The 20818-nt window shown below is 35.1% G+C and overlaps 1 protein-coding gene across 1 annotated transcript; it reads left to right on the forward strand.

Annotated features, from left to right (window-relative positions):
- The first annotated feature begins 767 nt into the window (after positions 1-767).
- On the forward strand, positions 768-16225 carry LOC106765520 (KH domain-containing protein HEN4). The gene is given in 8 exon segments (XM_014650175.2): positions 768-1321; positions 1324-1355; positions 9912-10376; positions 10491-10766; positions 13200-13394; positions 13469-13551; positions 14201-14312; positions 15176-16225. Coding segments are annotated over 8 exon segments (1812 nt in total). The 5' UTR covers positions 768-867; the 3' UTR covers positions 15371-16225.
- Positions 16226-20818: the final 4593 nt, after the last annotated feature.

Consider the following 20818-nt stretch of genomic DNA (forward strand, 5'->3'; position numbering starts at 1 on the left):
CATATTATATAAAATAATCCTATACTTTAAATTATTAAATAATTTCTAATCAATATTTCATGCATCATTTTGATTATGTCATCAATAAAATTCATATTTTTGTAATTTTTCTACAATATTTTTAACATTATTAATAATAAGTATTCACATCTAAATAATAATATTTACATAAGTAACATAAAGAATAAACAAAACGGAGAAAAAAATTAACTTAACAAAAAACAATTTTACTTCTTCAAATAGATTCTAACAAATTAATTTAAATGAATTATCACATTTGTTATATTAATAATTAAAACTTACCACTTTAACGTTTTATATAGACCATTAAAACTCTTATTAATTACTAATATAAAAAAATAATTTAAATAAACATTTTCAACTTTATAATTTATATGGTCGTTTTCAAATTTTAAAATTTGATACTAAAACTATTATTGTGATTTAAATTAACAATCATTTCCTACTTTATAAGTCACTGTATCATAATTTAAATCAATATTTTTTAATTGGATTTTAAAGTTAACATTTCATATTTTAAATAATTTTATTAATTTTGCTTTACATAATTTTATAATAATTATAAGTTATCTTTATTACTCATACTTATATGTTATAATACTTTTAATAATATTCAAATAAAAATTATTAATATTTTAATTATAAAATCTTAATTCAATTAAAAATGTTTAATATTAATTAATTATTTTATACAACACTCATTCCTCTGATTCCTTTCCAAACCCCGTTCCTTCTTTCTCCCCATATTTACAATAACAGTGTCATGAGCAGAACCAAGCAGCAGAAGCAGAAGGAGCTCCATCCGAAGCAGAAGGAGCTTCATCCGAAGCAGAAGTTACAGATTGAATGATAATGTCCGATTCAAATCCCCCTAACGGACCCTCCAACCTTACCAAATTCTATCAGACTCATGTCACCTTTCGTCTCCTCTGCCACGCCTCACGCGTAGGCAAGTCCGGTGTTCTTATCAAGACGCTTCAGGAAGCCACCGCTGCAAAAATCCGAATAGAGGATGCCCCGCCTGAATCTCCCGACCGAGTCATCCTCGTCACTGCCTCCGCGGCTGCCTCTGCCAACGGCGGAGTCTCCAAGGCACAGGAGGCACTGCTCAAGGTCTTTGAACGGATTCTTGATGTTGCTTCCGAGACTGCTGGCACCGAGGTTGGCGACGGTGTCGTCTCTTGCCGCCTGCTGGTGGATAATGTGCAGGTCGGCGCTGTTATCGGCAAGGCTGGGAAGGTCGTCGAGAAGATCAGAATTGACACCGGATGTAAGATTAGGGTTTTGAACGATGGTTTGCCAGCTGCACTGCTCCCTCCGATGAAATCGTTGAGGTCAGTTGGTTTGTTGTCTTCTGCTTTTCGTGTTCTTGGACGGTGCGTTGCGTTGGACTTTTGCCGATAGTGAATGTGTCAGCATGCAATATGTTAGCTAGGATTTTGGCATTTGTTTCGAATGGATTAAGTTGAAATTTTATAGTTTAACTGTTTGGCTGAAGAATTATTAGTGATTTAATTAAGGGAGACATGTCTAACCTGTTTTTTGTTCTCTTTGAATGTAATGAATGGATGTTGAACTCGTACAAATATGAATGAGATTTTCTAGAACTACTCATTCTAGTTGATAGAATTGAAGCGGAAGTGTTTTTGAAGAAAGTGCTTAAATTAATAAAGGGTTCATCCCCCGCTCTATTTTCCTTCCCTTCCTTTTTGTCAAGGAATTTTATGAGAAACAGAAAAAATGATTGAATGTGAGGGGCTATAATAGACTTGGTAATATTGATTTTGAATATTGGAGACGGAGAGTCAGTGTGGTGAAATAGGAAAACGGTAGATGTGGATGTTTCCCAACAAAATCCTGAGGCCGAACAGATGGTCATGTAATACATCAACAGTTAGCTGCTACTTAATTTCTTGCTTGTATATATCCCGTCTTTTACACTTGTGATCCTACTACGTGCTAGCAATTGTTGTCTATTTACACGAGTGAATTTTTCATTTAAGGACCTTCTCAAAATAGATAGATTCATTGTGTTAGAATAATTCTACTTATGTTAGTGTAGTCAGAAGGACTAAAGTAGGGAGTAGTGTGTTGGATTATCTATAATTATTGTACCTAGCGGTCTAGGACAGCTACTTGACCTTCCATCTCCGTATTGTATCAACTCTTTATCAATATAAATAGTAGAACATGAGAAGGGTCCATTAAGCCCTTTAGAAATATATTTCTCAGTTTTAATCTCAAGTTGGTATCAGAGCAGGTTCATCCTGCTCTGGTTTCTGTCCTGGGTTGTCCACCAGCATTGTCATTGCTGTTTGCATCTGTCCGGTGCCCTTTGCCGTTGTCCGCGATTGTCTTGTCACTATCTGCAGCTGTCAACTGCAGTTTGAAGCTCTTCAACTTGGTTCGCCGCTGTTCGCCGTCACTGTTCCGTCCGGCGACCATTGGATCTGGTTCGTCTCTTCACGCGACGACCACCCCCACTGGTGCCGAAGTCTAATTCTCCTCCACGCTCCGCTATGCGCAGCTTCTTTGTAGGCGCGTATTGTTCACGTGCCGCCCTTTACCTGTCGGAAAATCACCGCGACACCTCCATAGTTGTCGCCTGAGCCTCCTCTCTCTGTTCTGGCCCTCAAAACCTCACTTCAGTGAAGTCCACAAGCTCCCCTTGAAGAAAACCCTAAGAAACTGTCGTTTTTTCACTGTCCAAAAGCCTCCTCTTTCTGGTTCCTCACTGTCGCGTTTGTTTCTCCTATTTTTATCAAGATGGTGTCTGGAAGTGTTCTTTCTTTCTCTGGAAGCCCCTCAGTTACTTCTGAAAAGCTAAACGGAAAGAATTATCTGTCTTGGTCTGCTGCCGTGGAAATGTGATTCCTTGGTCAAGGACATTATGACCACCTTGAGCAGGATGGAAGCCAAGTACCTTCAAAAAAGTTGAACAATGGAAACAAGCAGATTTCCAATTGTGTGCCCTATTGTGGCAATCTGTGAAACCCCGACTTTTGATATCTCTTAGAGCCTTCAAAACATGTCACTCTTTTTGGAAGAAGGCTCAAAGCATTTATGCTAATGATATTCAACGTCTCTATGATACAACAAACAAGCTTGGATGTCTCAAAATGACAGACCATGATATGGTCTCCTTCGTGACTGAAGCCCAAGCAACTTTGGAAGAATTGAGAATGTTCTTGGAAGTGGAATCTTCGGAAGACATCAAGAAGAAGCTTGACAAGTATTATATGGTGATGATCCTCCGTGCTTTACATCTTGATTTGAATCATATCAGAGATAAACTCCTGACAAGTCATGAGGTCCCTTCCTTGGAAGCCTTGACCACACATCTTCTTCGTGTTCCAGTGCCTCAATCTCAGGAAGCTCCTGAAACAATGGAACCATCTGTCATGGTTGCCACACGAGGAAGAGGAGGATGGGGCACTAGAGGAGGAGGACGTGGAGGTCGGGGACGTCTACAATGCATTTACTGTAAGAGGGTGGGTCACACCCAAGAAAACTGCTACTCCTTGCATGGTTTTCCTTCAAAAGCAGCCAATATCTCTAAAGGTTGAAACTCCCACTTCCAACTCCAAGTTCACTGAGGAAGAGTATCAAGAGTATCTGCAATTAAGTCTAACAGCTTGGCGCAATCATCTTAATCCCCAAGTACATCCACAACTTGCATTTCTCAATCCATGGAAGGTCAAAATTCATGGGTAATTGACTCGGGTGCTTCTGATCACATCTGTGGTAATACCTCATTGTTCTCAACCCTTTCCCTCCAAGAAAAACCCCATTTCATTACCCTTGCAAATGGCTCTAAAACTTGTTCCAAAGGAGTCGGTCAAGTCTCCCTGTCTCCCTCTCTAACTCTGAAATCTGTTCTTTTTGTCCCTAACTGTCCATTCAATTTAATTTCCTTAAGTCAGTTAACCAAAATGTTACATTATTCAATAACTTTTGATTCAAAATCTTTTTTTATACAGGAGCGTGGCTCGGGGAGGCAGATTGGAGAAGGATATGAAGCTGGAGGTTTATACCATTTTGGATCTCATCCACGGGTATCCTTTGTTGCATCTCTTCCCCTAAAGTGTTACATGACTAATTTGGCCATCCTCACTTGTCAAAGTTAAAAAAGATGTGTCCTGAACTTAGTGGTCTTCAGACTTTAGAAAGTGAGTCTTGTCAACTAGGAAAACATGTTAGATCTGTCTTTCCTAAAAGGTTTCAATCAATGTGTAATTCTAATTTTTCTATTATTCATTCTGATGTCTGGGGACCTAGTCGCGTCTCTTCTTTTGGTTTTAGGTATTTTGTTACATTCATTGATGAATATTCTAGATGTACTTGGGTTTATCTAATGAAAGATCACTCTGAATTGTTACCCATCTTCACATCCTTTTTGAATGAAATCAAGAACCAATTTGGTCAAGGAATTAAAATCTTAAGAAGCAATAATGCTAAAGATTATTTCTCATCTACTTTTTCTGCAATCCTTAGCTCCCATGGTATTTTACATCAGTCCACTTGTTCTCATACACCCCAGCAAAATGGTATAGCCGAAAGAAAAAATAGACACTTGATTGAAACTGTTCGTACCCTTTCGCTTGGTGCCCATGTTCTTGTTCATCACTGGGGGATGACATCTTAACTGCATGTTTTCTTATTAATAGGATGTCCTCCTCCTCTCTCAATAATAAAGTCTCTTTCTCCATTCTCTTTCCCAATGATCCTCTCTTTCACACCCCTCCTCGAGTCTTTGGTTGTGTATGTTTTGTTCACGACATGTCTCCAGGGCTAGACAAGCTCTTTGCTCGAGCGATCAAATGTGTCTTTTTGGGCTATTCTCGGCTTCAAAAAGGGTACCGGTGTTACTCTCCCGAAACCAAGAACTACTACATGTCTGCCAATGTTACATTCTTTGAACAAACACCTTTCTTCTCTCCATCTGTTCAAGATGTTCATATCCTCCACCAGGTCCTTCCTCTTCCAGTGGTTGAGTCCAATATCTCCAATGTCTCAGTCAATCCAAGTCATGCTCAAGGTCCTCCTGAACCTTCCTTTCCACATATTGATATCTTCCGACATAGTACCCCGATGGGTAGTCCTCTTCCAGAAAATGGTGGATCTCCTCCTTCATATTCTTCTCCCTCACCGCCTCCCGCCTCCCGCCTCCCGCCTCCTGGTGAAGATTATTTTGGTTGGCCCATTGCTCTCAGAAAAGGTACTCGTTCCACTCGAAACCCTCATCCCATTTATAATTTTCTTAGCTATCACAGATTGTCAACCTCCTTTTATCCCTTTTATCCTCAGTGTATTATGTGGTTATACCCAATGTGAAAGAAGCACTTGATCATCCTAGATGGCGACAAGCCATAATTGCAGAAATGCAGGCTCTTGACCAAAGTAATACTTGGAAGCTTGTGCCACATCCCCCGGGCAAAAAGGCTGTTGGTTGTCGATGGGTATATGCAATTAAAGTCGGCTCTAATGGTGACATTGATAGGCTAAAAGCCCGACTAGTTGCAAAAGGGTACACTCAGGTTTATGGCCTTGATTATTGTGACACCTTTTCTCCCGTGGCCAAGATGACTACCATTCGTCTGTTCTTCGCAATGGCAGCAATTCGTCATTGGCCACTTCATCAATTGGATATCAAAAATGCCTTTTTCCATGGTGATCTTGAGGAAGAAGTTTATATTAAGCAACCTCCTGGGTTTGTTGCTCAGGGGGAGTCTGGTATGGTTTGCAAATTGCACCGTTCTCTATATGGGCTCAAGCAATCACCACATGCTTGGTTTGGAAAATTCAGTTCCATTGTTCAAAAATTTGGCCTAAAACGCAGTGAAGCAGATCATTCAGTCTTTTATTATCATTCGTCTCTCGGGAAATGTGTTTACTTAATAGTATATGTTGATGAAATAGTTATTACAGGAAATGATATTGCTGGAATATCTCAATTGAAGGAGTACTTGTGTAGACATTTCCAAACCAAGGATCTTGGAAGCCTCAAATACTTCTTAGGCATTGAAGTAGCTCAGTCAAAAGATGAAGTTGTAATCTCCCAAAGGAAGTATGCTCTAGATACTTTGCAAGAAACATGCATGATTTATTGTAGACTGGTTGACAGTCCTATGGACCCAAATAAAAAATTAACAACAAAAGGTGAGTTATTCTCCAACCCGGAGAGATATAGGAGGTTAGTTGGAAAACTAATCTATCTCACTATTACAAGGTTGGATCTATCTTTTGCAGTTGGAGTGGTTAGTCAGTTCATGGCAGCTCCATGCGTTGGCCCTTGGAATGTTACTATTTGCATTCTAAGGTATGTGAAAAAGGCTCCCGGACAAGGGCTGTTATATAAAGAAAAAGGAAGCCTTCAGGTATCAGGATATTGTGATGCCGATTGGGCAGGTTCTCCTATTGATAGACGATCTACTATTGAATATTGTGTTTTCCTTGGAGGAAACATTATCTCATGGAAAAGTAAGAAACAACATGTAGTGACTCGATCAACCGCTGAAGCTGAATATAGGGCAATGGCATCACTAACATGTGAACTTATATGGGTGAAGCAGTTCCTTCAAGAGCTTAGCTTCTGTGACATCAGAGTATGAAGATTCATTGTGATAACCAAGGTGCTTTTCACATTGCATCAAATCCAGTGTTTCACGAGAGAACTAAACATATAGAAATTGATTGTCATTTTGTTTGGGAAAAGTTATTGTCAAAAGAAATATGTACCGAGTTTGTTGGATCAAATTACCAACTCGCAGATGTGTTGACTAAGTCGTTAAGGAGACCTCAGATTGAGTTTATTTTTTCCAAGCTAGGTACATACAATCTGTATGTTCCAGCTTGAGGAGGAGTGTTAGAATAATTACTAAGTCTATTTATGTTAATGTTGTCAAAAAGACTAAACTAGGGAGTAGTGTGTTGGGTTATCTATAATTATTGTACCTAATGGTCTAGGACAGCTACTTGACCTTCCATCTCCCTATTGTATCAACTCTTTATCAATATAAATAGTAGAACATGAGAAGGGTCCATTATGCCCTTTAGAAATATATTTGTCTGTTTTAATCTCAAGTCATTGGTTGAAGGAAAATTTTGTGCTGATAGCCTGGACCTTCCTATGAAGCCGAGATACTCCAAAACTACAAAAGTATTGGCGTGTAACTAGTATCCGGTATTAATACCCTATGGATACAGACATGAGCTATTTAAAGTAAAATATCATGTATTGAATAACTCTAATGAACTATCGGTACTGCCTGGTAAGTAAGCGGAGCCAGTAGCTAAGTGAGATTGTAACTACTGTAGTTTTTAGTTGTTGAAAGGAATCATTAGTGCCTTTTGTCAAAAATGGACCGTCTCTTCCAAATGATGAGCTAGGGCTTGTCACTCTTAGATTAAAGCTTCTTTTGGATTGGACTAATGTTTGTGAAATTCTAACTTGGGCAGGGAAATTGTATTTTTTTTTTACATTTTCATACTAAAAAAATATAATTTCATATGGTGTGGGAAATATATGTATGTAAATATGCTTGATATGATCACTGGTATCTTTTTTGTAAATTGTGATCATCATCTATTGGCTATCACATGTTTGTGTATTGATGAGGAATTAGTAATGTGAAAGTCTCTTTCAAATATTCTGTTCATAAATTTTTGTTAGCATTCATTGACTGTATTGTATGTTGATTTTTTATAAATTTCACGTATATTTGTATTCATTTTATATAGTATCCATTTCTTATTATGTATCTGAAATTCCTAGCTGTCCCCCCATCCCATCCCTCCTCCTTCCCTAGGCAGCACATTGTTCTGAGCCTTCCACTTTATTGCTCACGAAATGGTTGTAGAAGAAGTTCCCTTTTGGATGTCTAATGAATTTTCTACACAATACATAAACTAAGGACAATTCAATTAAAATAGTCCGTTAATATTATCATCATAATTGGATGGATAATGAGTTGGTGAATTATTTTTACATTTGTGTTAGGCAAAATCAATATCTTGTATGATTTAAAGGATTTAACAAATTTTGGAAACCTTAGGGATCTCAGCTTCGAGAACTCATGTATGCAATTCTACTGATTTGCTTTTGCTACTGGATTGTTTAATCTTCTTCGTTCATTTGATCTTTTCTAAATATGATTTGAGTTACTTCATTTGCAAGTGGTTTGAATTAACGTGGTTACTTTTGCTAGTAAAAATAATCAGTGTGGTTATTTTTATTTTTATTTCAGAAACCAGTGGAGCTTTAGGCCTTCCTTGAAATAGAATCACTTTTTGAATTTTTGGACTGAATTCTATCTCCTGTTCTCTTTCTGTATCTTTTTCATTATATAAAAATAACTAAAAAAATAGATTGAAAAATTAATTATATAATAACTAAAAAAGCAAAATTCTTATTTTAATTTTAACGATATTATTGTATGTTTTAGTTAATTATATTATCATATTTTGATGTTAAAATATACTTTCATATTTCAGTAGGTTCGTATAATTTTTTATCTTGTTAGGATCACATGATTTACAATATTCCATCCCCCATATGATTTTATAGGTGTAATATTTATTTTGACTTCCTTGTTTAACCCTCTCCTCCCGCTGTCCAGTTACTTTTTGATGTTTTAGTATCCATGATAAGGATCCTTTTCAGTGTCGTTATATAACCACTTTGCAGCTATTGCACCGCAGAATTCCTTAGATTGCCTTTGTGGCTGCCATGGGTGTAGTTAGGGCTGGAAATATGATGGCATCAGGCTTTGGTAGAGATAAACCTATGCATCTGTCATAAGCTATTTAAAAGGGGGCCTAACCTGATCTACATGAAGGTCTGACTTAGCCTGCAGGCCTATTTTGCCATAAGAACTTCAAAGTTATTGGACTTATTGTATTAAAGGCCTATTAGTAATTACAATTTTCTTATATTATTATGTAATATATGTATTGTATTATATATAATTATGTGCTCTAACCTATTTTCACTCCTAGATGTCTTTGTTACGTCATTTTGTCATCTCCTATGAGTCTCGGTCAATTGGACTTTTGAATTAATATTATACAATTTTATTGGCATAAATTCATTTTTTATTAGTATATAATTCCTATATATATCATACATTTCAACCAGTATGCAACTTCTGTTATTTGGAAGTGATGCTATCTGTTATGTGATGTAGTGGATTATTGGCATTTCACCATTTTCCTCAATCCAACCCTTTATATATTGAAATAGAACTTGAACATGGGAGCTTGCTTAGCGTTTATTAGTGGTGTCTTAAAGGCTAGGATTAAAAGGGTTTGATATTGAGAGACACCAATTGCTATGAGAATAAGGACTGAATTTATTCAATTGAACTAATACAGAATTTTACAAATTACACCACAATTGAGTAATATTGATTGAGGACAGAGGTTTCCTTCCAAGATGTTCAGAGCTTGGTGTCTCCCTTTCCAAAATCCACTTCTCTACAAAAACCGACTCCCCCTCCTAATCCTATTTTTTATTCTGCTAATACTGCTTAGAGGCAATTATGCTTACTAATAATTGCTAAAATAATTAATAATTGTTAAAACAATTCATTCCTACCAAAAAGCCTATATCCTGGCTCTCATCTTATAATATTTACTTATGAGAGGCCTAACAGATATCTCTGGAGGTGGGACTTTGGGTCAATGTTGTGCTTAGCCTTTGCACTTAGGAAACCTGTTGCCTTTGGCTACCTGTGATGCAGTAAGAGAACAGACTGCAATTTTTTGCTTAATGTTGGGAACATTTTCCAACTCACTGATTATCGGGACCAGTGAAGATGGTAAATGTAATTAAATTTATTTGTTCTGTTTTTATTCTAATACTAAGTAATTATCTTTTGAAATTGTGTCAGATAGAAGGCCAGCTGACGTCCGTAAAGAAGGCACTTGTTGCTGTCTCCCGGCAACTTCAAGCTTGTCCTCCACCTGATAGAACCAAGGTGATGGGAAGCAGACATAATGAAGTGGTTCAGTCTGAACCATTTTCAATTCCGCTTAAGTCTTCAACTAATCTGCATATAGATCACCATCTGCAAAGAAGCTCTGCATTATCTTATTTAACCAACAGGTCTAATGGAAATGCCTCTGGTGCCCATAAATTATCAGCTGAAGTTAATAGATTGTCTGCCCTGGATCCAAAAGGACTTCAGCTGGAAGTTACCTTTAGAATTCTTTGTTCCAGTGATAGGGTTGGTATCATCATTGGAAAGGGAGGCAATATTGTAAGAGCTCTTCAGAACGAATCAGGGGCTATTATAAGTGTTGCTCCTTCAGTAGTTGAGTGCGAGGAAAGACTAATTACTATTACTGCTTCAGAGGTTTGTTAAAAGTAATCTTTTTGCTTGTACTTATGTTTATTACCTTGTGTGTATGTTAGTGTAGTATATTGTCTATTAATATTTCTTTTTTGCTGGTGGCTTAATTTTTGGCAGAATGCTGAATCAAACTATTCCCCTGCACAGAAGGCCGTTGTGCTTGTTTTCTCCAAGTCTGTTGAGGCTGGTGTTGGGAAGGGGCTAGACTTGAAAACGAAAAATGGAACATCTGTTAGTGCACGTCTTGTAATCTCATCAAACCAAGTTAGTTGCTTATTAGGGAAAGGTGGGGCAATCATCTCAGAAATGAGGAAAGCCACAGGGACGCATATAAGAATAATTGACCATGATCAGGCTCCAAAGTGTGTATCAGAAAATGATCAATTGGTACAGGTTTGTCCATGATTCTTTATTTGCTTTTTTAATTAAAATGTTTTCAAATTGCATGTGTTCGTTTAATGGTACCAGCTACTCCTTTTTTATTCCTGCAAATATCCCCAACCTCTCATCATGTTACATTTGGTATTGTTTTAAGATATATAATACCATTCATATCCTGGTATATTCTGCAAAAGTATCTGTTATCCTTGTGTATGAATGTAGTCCTATTCTTCTTGTTTGCTGGCTTCTTGACTTTTGCTGTCAGCTCAGATTGGGGTGAAGTACGATGGAAAAGAGAACTGTTCCCAGAGAATACAATACAAGTGAATGATTCTCACCATGCTACTACCTATATAACGAAATTGCTTTTCCCAGCCTAAATTCTGTTCATTATACATGTTTGAGATTTTGACTCTGATTTTTATTTTACTAGTGATACATTTGATTGACATACACCAAGTTTCCAGCCCCTTCAGGCTTATCCTTATAAATATAGATAATTGTGCTTATTTGATGGAAGAATAAGTTTAGCCTGATCATAAGGCCTTTGTTTCATGTAATTTTTTGGAGGAGAAAGTGTCTTTGATTAACTAGTACGTTATATTTATATCCTTGTTAGAATCATTACATATAACTATCATCATTTAGGCTAGTCTGCAGAGTTATTAATGAGCTGTACCTAGTTCTGTATCTAGTAGTCTAGTGCAGACTCTTGGTATTACATGTACTCTTGTGTTTTTCATTATAAATAAAAGATAATGAGAGGGATCTTTTAAGCCCTCAAGAATATTTCTTATCAGTCTTAAATCTCAAGTATCATATTAAACAACAAGAATGTGAATTTAGATATGGCGTACAGTTACTATGACAGATCATGCATAGCTCATACTTAATATGACCTATTTTTACCCTCAATTAGTAACCTTTTTTACGTTTCTGAATTCTGAGTTTCTTAGTTACTACCCACCAGTCTGAGAGTGTATAGATTGTATTTATTTCCTTCTAGATTCTTTTTGGAGCAATAAGTAGCTATGTTAAGTTTGGATGAGGAATTTTAAAATTTGAAATGCTTGGAATTTGAATTGCTATGATCTATATTTCTTACATTTTTATATGCTTTGTTTGGATAAATTAATTTAAATTTTTTAAATGTTAAATTCTCAATTTGGATAGAGTAATATAATTTTTTGTACTATATCTAATGTATACACACGTGCATGCTTAAATTTTAGTACCAAAGATTAGCTTATTTTAAATATTTGATGTGAGAGAAGAGACATAGATGTTGATGTTAGAGAGAAGAGAATGGAAAATTTCAAATTCTTAGTTTTTCGATGGAATCTGAAATTCTACAATTTCAAGTAATCAAAATACTCTAATATATTTCTAAAGTTTCATTTTTTTTTTTAAATTCTATATCCAAACAACATATTTTGTCACGAATTATTTTAAGTTTTCAATAAAAAATTAAGTATGCTCTAAAAACTCCACATAATTAGAGTGTGCATTGCAATGTGTATATAAAGGTTTTTTGTTATAGATAGCTGGGTTATGTCTTACACACTTGGTTTTAGATTCTTTGTTTACACTTAACTATTCGTACTGTTTATATGTCAAAACATGTTATTAGTTTAAAGTTTCATATAGACTAATGATAAGGTCAGTTTATAGTATATATCTAGGTGCAAACCTCATCTTACAAGCTGGTTTTGTAAGGTTGAGTTAGGTTTAAACGTTACATTTTTCTTTGAGAGCTACAATTGAAATATAAGTTGTATTCTCTATTTTATAGAGACTAAAATTTGATTTTAAAGTTGGAGCTACCTATTCTTAGTGTCTCAAAGACTTTTATCTCCGTTATCATGTTGACATTGGTTCTGAATTCGTGATCTTTCTGATGATGCATATTATTAGTAACTGCAAGTGTTATATTGGGGCTGCTCGTTTTTATATTCATGTGTTTTTTTGATCTAGTGATCTGATCCTAATACTAGCCAAATATTGAAATGTGGTTTTAATGATCTCCTGGTTGATATGTATAGTGATTATAACAAATGCTTAATGCTATGATATTCTACCTCTTTTCCTTATTAAATCAAGTGTTTTTTTAACATTTAAAGTTGACAAGAACCATCTTATTTGCAAGAGGATGTCTATCTTGGGTCATAAACCTCTTGTATATTTAGTTTGTTAAATATGTTTATTAAGGGTGTGTTTGGAACATTATGTCAACAAGTTTGGCAATTCTTGTTCACAGTTAGAAGTAAAATCTATCTCAAACTATAGTTGAAATGAAAGGTACAGTGAGCTGCTTTTTCTTGACTCTAGTTGAGTTCAACTCAAGTCAACTTTCTAACTCAAATCTAAATGCACCCTAAATCCTCAGGATAAGCCTTGCAATCATGTTTCAACACTTTTTAAAACCATTATTCACTTTTCCCTCAGATATCAGGGGAGTTTTTGAATGTTCAAAGTGCAATATATAATGCAACTGGTAGACTGCGATATCATCTATTTGTCAGTACACAAAACAGTGGTGGAGGAAGGAGCCTTTCCTCTGTTCTACCTGGAGGCCAACCAACTTTTGCTGTTTCTCATGGTCTCAGTAGACATTCTTTTCCAGGATTACGGGCACCACTGGTATCTGGCTTTCTCTCTGCTGGCTTGTTTTCCTTTCCAAGTTTTCCCTATGAACTTATTAAATTTGGCTGCAGATAGTATCTGGAATAAACTCCAGTGGCACCAATGGTGTTAGTCGAGGATTGATTTCTCAAAACGGTGACTTAGAAGTTGTCAGGTATGTCTTATGCCAAATAAATTACTCATGCTTTAATGCTGATCAATTAGGCCTTCTTAGTATTTTCAGGATCATAGATCTGCATAACTAGGAACAGTATGATTTGGTATAACCAGTGGTGATTTCTGTGGCATACTAGGTCAGATCAGGTCACCTGTTTGCATTTCTTGTTGATGCCAAATCATACTCGCATTTTCTTACATAGAGTTGTTTCTGTTGTGCCAGTTACTCTGCTGTTTGGTGAAAAATCAATACACTTGACTTACATCCTTTTTTTTTTATTCAACATTGACCTTTATGAGAGCATTATTTATTTGCTATTATTCAGAGCCCAGGCATCGAGTGACGTTTTGGAACTGCTATGACATGGTTTTTAATGTGAACAAAGCTTGGCTCACCTTGTTTACTTTCTGCCCCATTTCAGTTGCATAACCTGAGTTTTTGTATTTGAATCTTCTCTTCGGAAAGAATATGAAATCCCATTAAATTCTTCACTGAGGCCTTCCTCAGCCCCAAAAGCATGAAAAAAGAAAATAATTGTTTTTTATTTTCAGCAACAACTTATTGGAACTCGGAAATAATCACTTGAGCGTGTATACAGTATGTTACAAAATGTTGAGCACTTGTTATTACTCTCTTTGGTCTGCAGTTGGAGTAAAACTTCAATTGTTACTAATACAACTGTGCAAATTGTGGTTCCCGAGGATACTATTGGCTCTGTATATGGGGAAAACAGTAGCAATCTGGTTCGCTTGGGACAGGTACCCCGTTCCGGATAAGTATATGTATATATACTTTGTTTAGTTGCTAAAGTGCTCCTCACATTAATCTTTTGTGTGGTCACTACTATTATTGTTTTCCCTTAGTGTTATCATCTGCTATGTCATTTCCATATTAAAAAAATATGCAAGTCAAGTGCAAAATATTAGTAAATTCTGTTGAGGCATGGAATGTTGTCATGGAAGCATGGCAAAATGCCTTGGATTGTGAACATGAGTTAACCTTTAGTGATCGTGTTAATCGTCTTCATAATGTTTGTAATTCATGGCCTTTGTTTTTTGAATAAGTCAATGACTCATGGATAATTTCTTATAAGAAATACTTTGGGAATGTGTGGACAAACAATGTCATGCATTTATGAAACACAATATCAAACATGTATGTTTGCATATGTTTTCATTTAGTTGTTTTTGTTAGATGTTCTACAATATTGTTGATTTCATTTGTATTAGAGTTGAATCTGCTTATTGGAGTCTAAAGAAGGAAGTAGGAAGCAGTATGGGAGACATGTGCATGTGTTGGGATGTAATTCATAATGTGATGATCTTGCAACATAATGAAATACCATTTGAAAAAAGTCTAAATCTGATAAGTGACACTTTTAAGCATAGCAAGTATAAAAGATTTGTATCAAAACATGCTTTGAATCTCATTGTTAAGGAGTTCAATTGAGTTAAGCATACTATATTTGATAGTGAACATTGTGGTTGTATTTTGAAACAAACATATGGTTTATCGTGCGCTTGTGAATTAACTAGATATGACCCTGAGGTGATATCTCTACTTGATATTCTTATCATGGATTAGATTTAACTTTTCAAATATTTCATCAAATAAATCGCAGGCAGAGTTAAGCATTCGAAAGGAACTTGATCTGATACGAAAGCGTTTCAAAGAAGTGGACATTGTAGGAAAGTTATTAATAAAACAAAAGTTACTTGAAATTGCTTGTCCGTCTAAAATGAAGGATGCAAAAAAGACTAAAGTTCATCGATCTCAAAGGTCTACAAAGCATAAACCTTTATTTTCGAGCTTGTAGACATCTTCCATTCCAGACATGATACTTCTTCAGCAAAGAAAGGCATTCAATCTAAGGAAAAGGTGAATGCTAGATTTGGATGTATGCAACAAAGGTGAATACCTATGTTAGATCAATTTCATATGATGTGTCATCCTTATATTGATGATGTTATTGTTGATAGTCATTTTGATGCTTTGTTGGGGATGGGTGAAGAATCTTGGCCCCTTATCCGACGTGATTTGTTTAAAGAACTTATTCAATGATGTGATGAATATGCAAGATTAATGGGAAGTTATGATCGAGTAGAAGAACTAAAGAAGTCTTTGCTAGTTGATTCACAATCATGGTTACTTCCTGATATACTTTACACTTTGCTTATTAACGATTTGTTTTATTAATTATAGGCTAATATGGAGAAATGGATGACTACGATCTTCCCACAATTATACTACATCACCTTCTAATATAAAACAACATATAATAATTAGTATATGACATGTTTATGATTCTCATTATGACCTCTTATACTGTTGAGACATGTTCTTTGGATGCCTAGTCTAGTCCTAACTACAATGTTCTCACTCACATAACAACAATCAATAATCCTTTGTAAGATAGTCATAATGCATTTGATAACACCCTACAATGACGATAACAACAAATTAAATAACATTGTTTCATTATATAAAGACATAAATATTGTTTAACTAAATATTGATAAATGAGATGATGACTTCGATCTCCTGGCCACTCAAATGTTATCTAAGAGATGCCAGCAAAGTCAGGGTACGAGACTCGGTCAATTGTCCTCAACACTACAATTAACATACGGAGGAGATATCCTTCTAAACCACTATAGGTATCCCTACACAATGTAGATGGAGAGGACATTGCATTCAAATTGACCAACATATGCTCAATGCAGCTTAACCAATGATCATCAATGGTTTCCATGTAAGTCTTTAGAACATCATTTGAAGACTATGGGATAGGCTGCTTGAACCCAAGTTACCTTAACACACATTTAGGCAGAAGATGGTGAACAATTCCACCCATCTTGATGAAGTCAAAGAATATAGAGATTGTCACAAGCAGACGAGTAACTTGATGTGATCCATGTGGGCCCAGACCAGACCATCATATGTCAGGGCGTTTAATTGTGTTTAATTGTGTCTTGATTTCATGTAGGCTAGAAATGTGTTTCCCATCACAAAACATGTCGCTTGAGGTCTAGTCTCATCGTAACTATCCATCAAATGCCTCCTTATCCTAGGAAAGTGCTCATATATCTAACTCTACAAAAAATTGTAAATGTATTTCAATAATTAAACAATATAGGAAATCAAAGTGCATGAAAATGTGTACTTGTAAAAGAGTGAGATATCCAACTAATTGTTGTCTTTGTAAAGCTAGCATCTCCAAGCTTCTCGTACAAGTGTGCAAGTGCAGTAACTTCCCATGCATGCCACATGACTACAAATCTTTAAAGAGCATCAAGTAGGACACATGGATGTACATGAGGGTTCCCAAAGCATTATCAGAGTCTAGAGATTAGTTCAGACAAAATTGTCCCATTATAGGCAGATGTAGTAGCGTTGACACGACATTCAGTGTGATTGTCATCTCACCAATAAGAACATGAAAAGTGTTTATCTCTCTATGCCACCTCTTAACAAACACCGATATTAAACCTTTATTGGCATAGTTGTAAGAAATATCATATAGAGACATTAAACTAGAGTTTATCATAAAATTATGAACAACCATATGACATGTTCAAAATTTTTTTAAATTTTTTCTATGGGATACCACTATGATAAAATTTGTTTAAAATTATAAACAACGTTGTGATGTAGTAAGGAAGGGGAGAGAATGAATTTGTGGAGGATGAGAGTGGGAGGGAAAAAGGAACATAGAGAGAGAGAGAGCACATGTGATGTTGTGCACATATATTGAATTTCCTCTTTAACAATTGCACTACAAATGATGCTATGATTGAACATATTTTAAATTAGATTACACCTAGGTATCTTATTTTGGATGGCCAATTGTTCACATATGATGTTGTACACATATATTGAATTTAATTGTGAATGGTGGTTTTTCCATAATTGGTAATGTCATTGAAAAGGCTAGAGAAAATGTTAATTATTGGACATTGACACCTAAAATAGAAGAGAAATTTATAGAAACATGTGCTCAATTGAATATTCCATTTAGTAGAAAATTAGTTTTTGATTGCAAAATTAGGTGAAATTTTACATTTTTAATCCTTCAAGTAGTCATAAGATACAAAGATGTATTTGATCGATTGTCATAACGAGAGATTCAGAATAAAGCTTTTCTTAGTGCACATGATTGGGAAATGGTAAATGAAATTTGTCAAAAGTTGAAAATATTTGATGATGTCACACTTTTATTCTCTGGTACTTCATATCCAACTGATAATATTTTCTTTCCAAAGGTATGTCAAATTATGTTGGTTTTGATGGAAGGACTTAACTCTCCCATTTATAGTATTCATCATATGGCTACATCTTTGATTGTTACTTACAGTAACCAACACTACCTGGTTCAGATGAAGAATTTGACATTTTAGTTTGGCAGAAGCCTAATGGGTTAAAAATCTAATCTTGCAAATGATTGCAAGAGATTTTTTTAGTCATTCATATATGAATTAGTTCTTTTGAATCTTCTTTTAGTACTGATGGTCAAGATTATGGATTGATGTGTTCAAGATTAATTATGGATTGACATAAAAGGTAATTAAATTAAGACCATCAAATTACATATTTGTATATATATTGAAATGAATTATTATAATGAATTCATTTTATTTGTCACGTTCTTCCAAATTGAAAGTCAACAAGATGAAGCTTAATATAATACTAAAGGAGATAATTGATGATGATATTACTAGTTCTTTTATTTAGTATTTCATTCTAATTTGACTAATAATGTCATTCTGTCATTTGCTAATGACTTTATCTGTGTGTGTTATTTGTTTCAAGAATCAAGTGGCCAAGATGAAGATAATAAAAATAATTTTAGAGTATCCTTTTAATAATTGTTTTATAAATTAATTCTATTTGAATTTGGATGTATGTTTTAAGTACTATTAATTTGGATTTATGTTAATTTTTTAGTCTTTAGTAATTTCTATTTGGATGTATGTTTTAAGTACTATTTGATTTTTTAGTTTTTTTGTAATTTTATTTTTATCTTGTTAGTATAAAGTTAAAGAGAAGAAGTTTTGATGATGTCTCAAAGTTAAGTCTGTTGGAAGAATGTAACATTCTGATATTTTGGGATGTTCCGATTACGAGTGAAAATTAAAATTTTTAAAATCATAATACCATTGTGGAAATCCAAATAAAGTAAAGTCAATTACATTACTTCTAAAATTTACAGCACAAAAGCTTTAAATAACAAGTTTTTTTCTCACTCCCCGTGTCTCTATCATGTATCTAGAGCATCTGCAACATTCTCTGCTTCCGTATAACCAAAAGTTATTCGATCATCGTAAAACATACACAACCATAAACACAAACACAAACAAATATGGGTAAGCTACCATAGTACAACCAATAACATTGAAATTTGTGCATAAGAAGCAAACACAACTTAATAACAAATCAATCATCTACAACGTTATCCTACTAAAAAAATCATTTATACACCATGATCATCATCAACATCCTCATTAATTATATCATGACTATACTATCAACGTTATCCTTATCAACATCGTCTCCAAGCACATCGTCACTTCAAATTCCAACATCATCACGAAGGACCTTGCTCTATCTTTTGTACCCAACTATACCACCTGTAGCTTCCCCATACAGGCTTGTTTGAATCGTCCCTCCTACACAACTAAAGGACATGCTTCCTTGCTCCGTAAGGACTTACAAGTAAAAGCGTTGGCGCATCACATACAAGGTACTATACTCAACAAGTTAGAGATCAAGCATAACGTCATTCCCCCATACAAAGAGGAAACACTCGAACACCACTCTCTTTTCGCATACACGGTGAAAGTGAGCCCCTATCACGTATCACACGATAGATAGTTAAAAACTCATACATGATAGACATGTCCCTTTCTTCAAGTTTATACCACTTGCAAGACCTTAACTTCACCCTCAAGGTATTAAAATTCGTAACTCGATCTATGTGTCTTCACCTTTTGGTTTTAGGTCTCACAATCACAAGAAGCTAATCAAACACCACCAATGCTCAAACTAAATATTATTCACACTCTCCTTTTTATCATTCACACAATAACATATAAAGCCTCGTCCGTAGTCCAATATAAGTCCAATAAGAATCCCTATGGATACCACTCAAATAATAGATCACAAAAATATATCACTCAACATCAAATAAAAAACAACAACTCACCTATTAATCCAATTACTCATTGTACCCCATTATTTCCTTTTTTAACAAACCAAAATTAGTAAATCATTTAATATTCCAATTAATGATTTTAACTTCTTTATTTTCCTTTTTTTAAACCCAAATCATTTAATATTCTAATTAATGATTTTAACTTCATTATTTTTCTTTTTTATCAAACCCAAAATTAGTAAAATATTCTAATTAATGATTTTAAACTCATTATTTCCTCTTTAATCCCAATTAACTTTTATTTCCAATACTTTTATTACTTTGATTACTTTGATTTCCAATCAATTTAATTTTAGAAACATAACTTTTATTTTAAGTTTTTATTATCCCAATCTCATTAGTCTTTTTTGTTTCTGCCATTACAATTTCAGGGTCTGCCCATCACTAGATTTTTTTCAACCTAATTAGGGCCCCACCCAAATTCAAACCAAACAAAACCAAGCTACAGGCCCAATTGGTTTCATTCAATGGCAGTTGCTCCCTCCACCACCCCAAGTGCTTCTGCACCTTTCCAGATTTTTTTAATTATTGAACTACCCCTTTTATTTTAACTTTTTACCTTTTTACTTTTTTTTATGAAAACTCTAATCTTTACCTCTCATTTGCGCAACCTCACCCCCCTCCTAAACTCTCACTTTCTCTCTTTCTCTCGTCTCTAGATCCGTTTTTCCCAACCCATTCTTCACAACACCCGTTTTCACTTATAATTTTTTTTCTCCATTTTGTGCCTTGGTTGTGTGTTCCGGTAGTGGTGCGGTATTGGTCTAGTGCTACTGTGGTGGTGTTGTGGTGGTGCGGTGGTGGTTCATTAGTGGTGCTTTGGTGGTGCTTCATTTGTGTGGTGTATGTTTTGCCTTTGTTGTATGGTGGCTACGTTTTCTTCTTTCCCAATTCATTCTCTTCAATTCAATTTTTATCGGTTTTTCCTTTTTTCGCAAAACACAAAACCCTACAATGGCATCGGGCGAAACCAAAGCCTTTCCATATTTGGGTAAACACTATCAGCACAGTGATTGCCACCAACTTGATTTTCATCCTTTCACATGCCAAGGT

The sequence above is a fragment of the Vigna radiata genome, chromosome 7, assembly GCF_000741045.1.
Source record: "Vigna radiata var. radiata cultivar VC1973A chromosome 7, Vradiata_ver6, whole genome shotgun sequence".
Taxonomy (NCBI): Eukaryota; Viridiplantae; Streptophyta; class Magnoliopsida; order Fabales; family Fabaceae; genus Vigna; species Vigna radiata.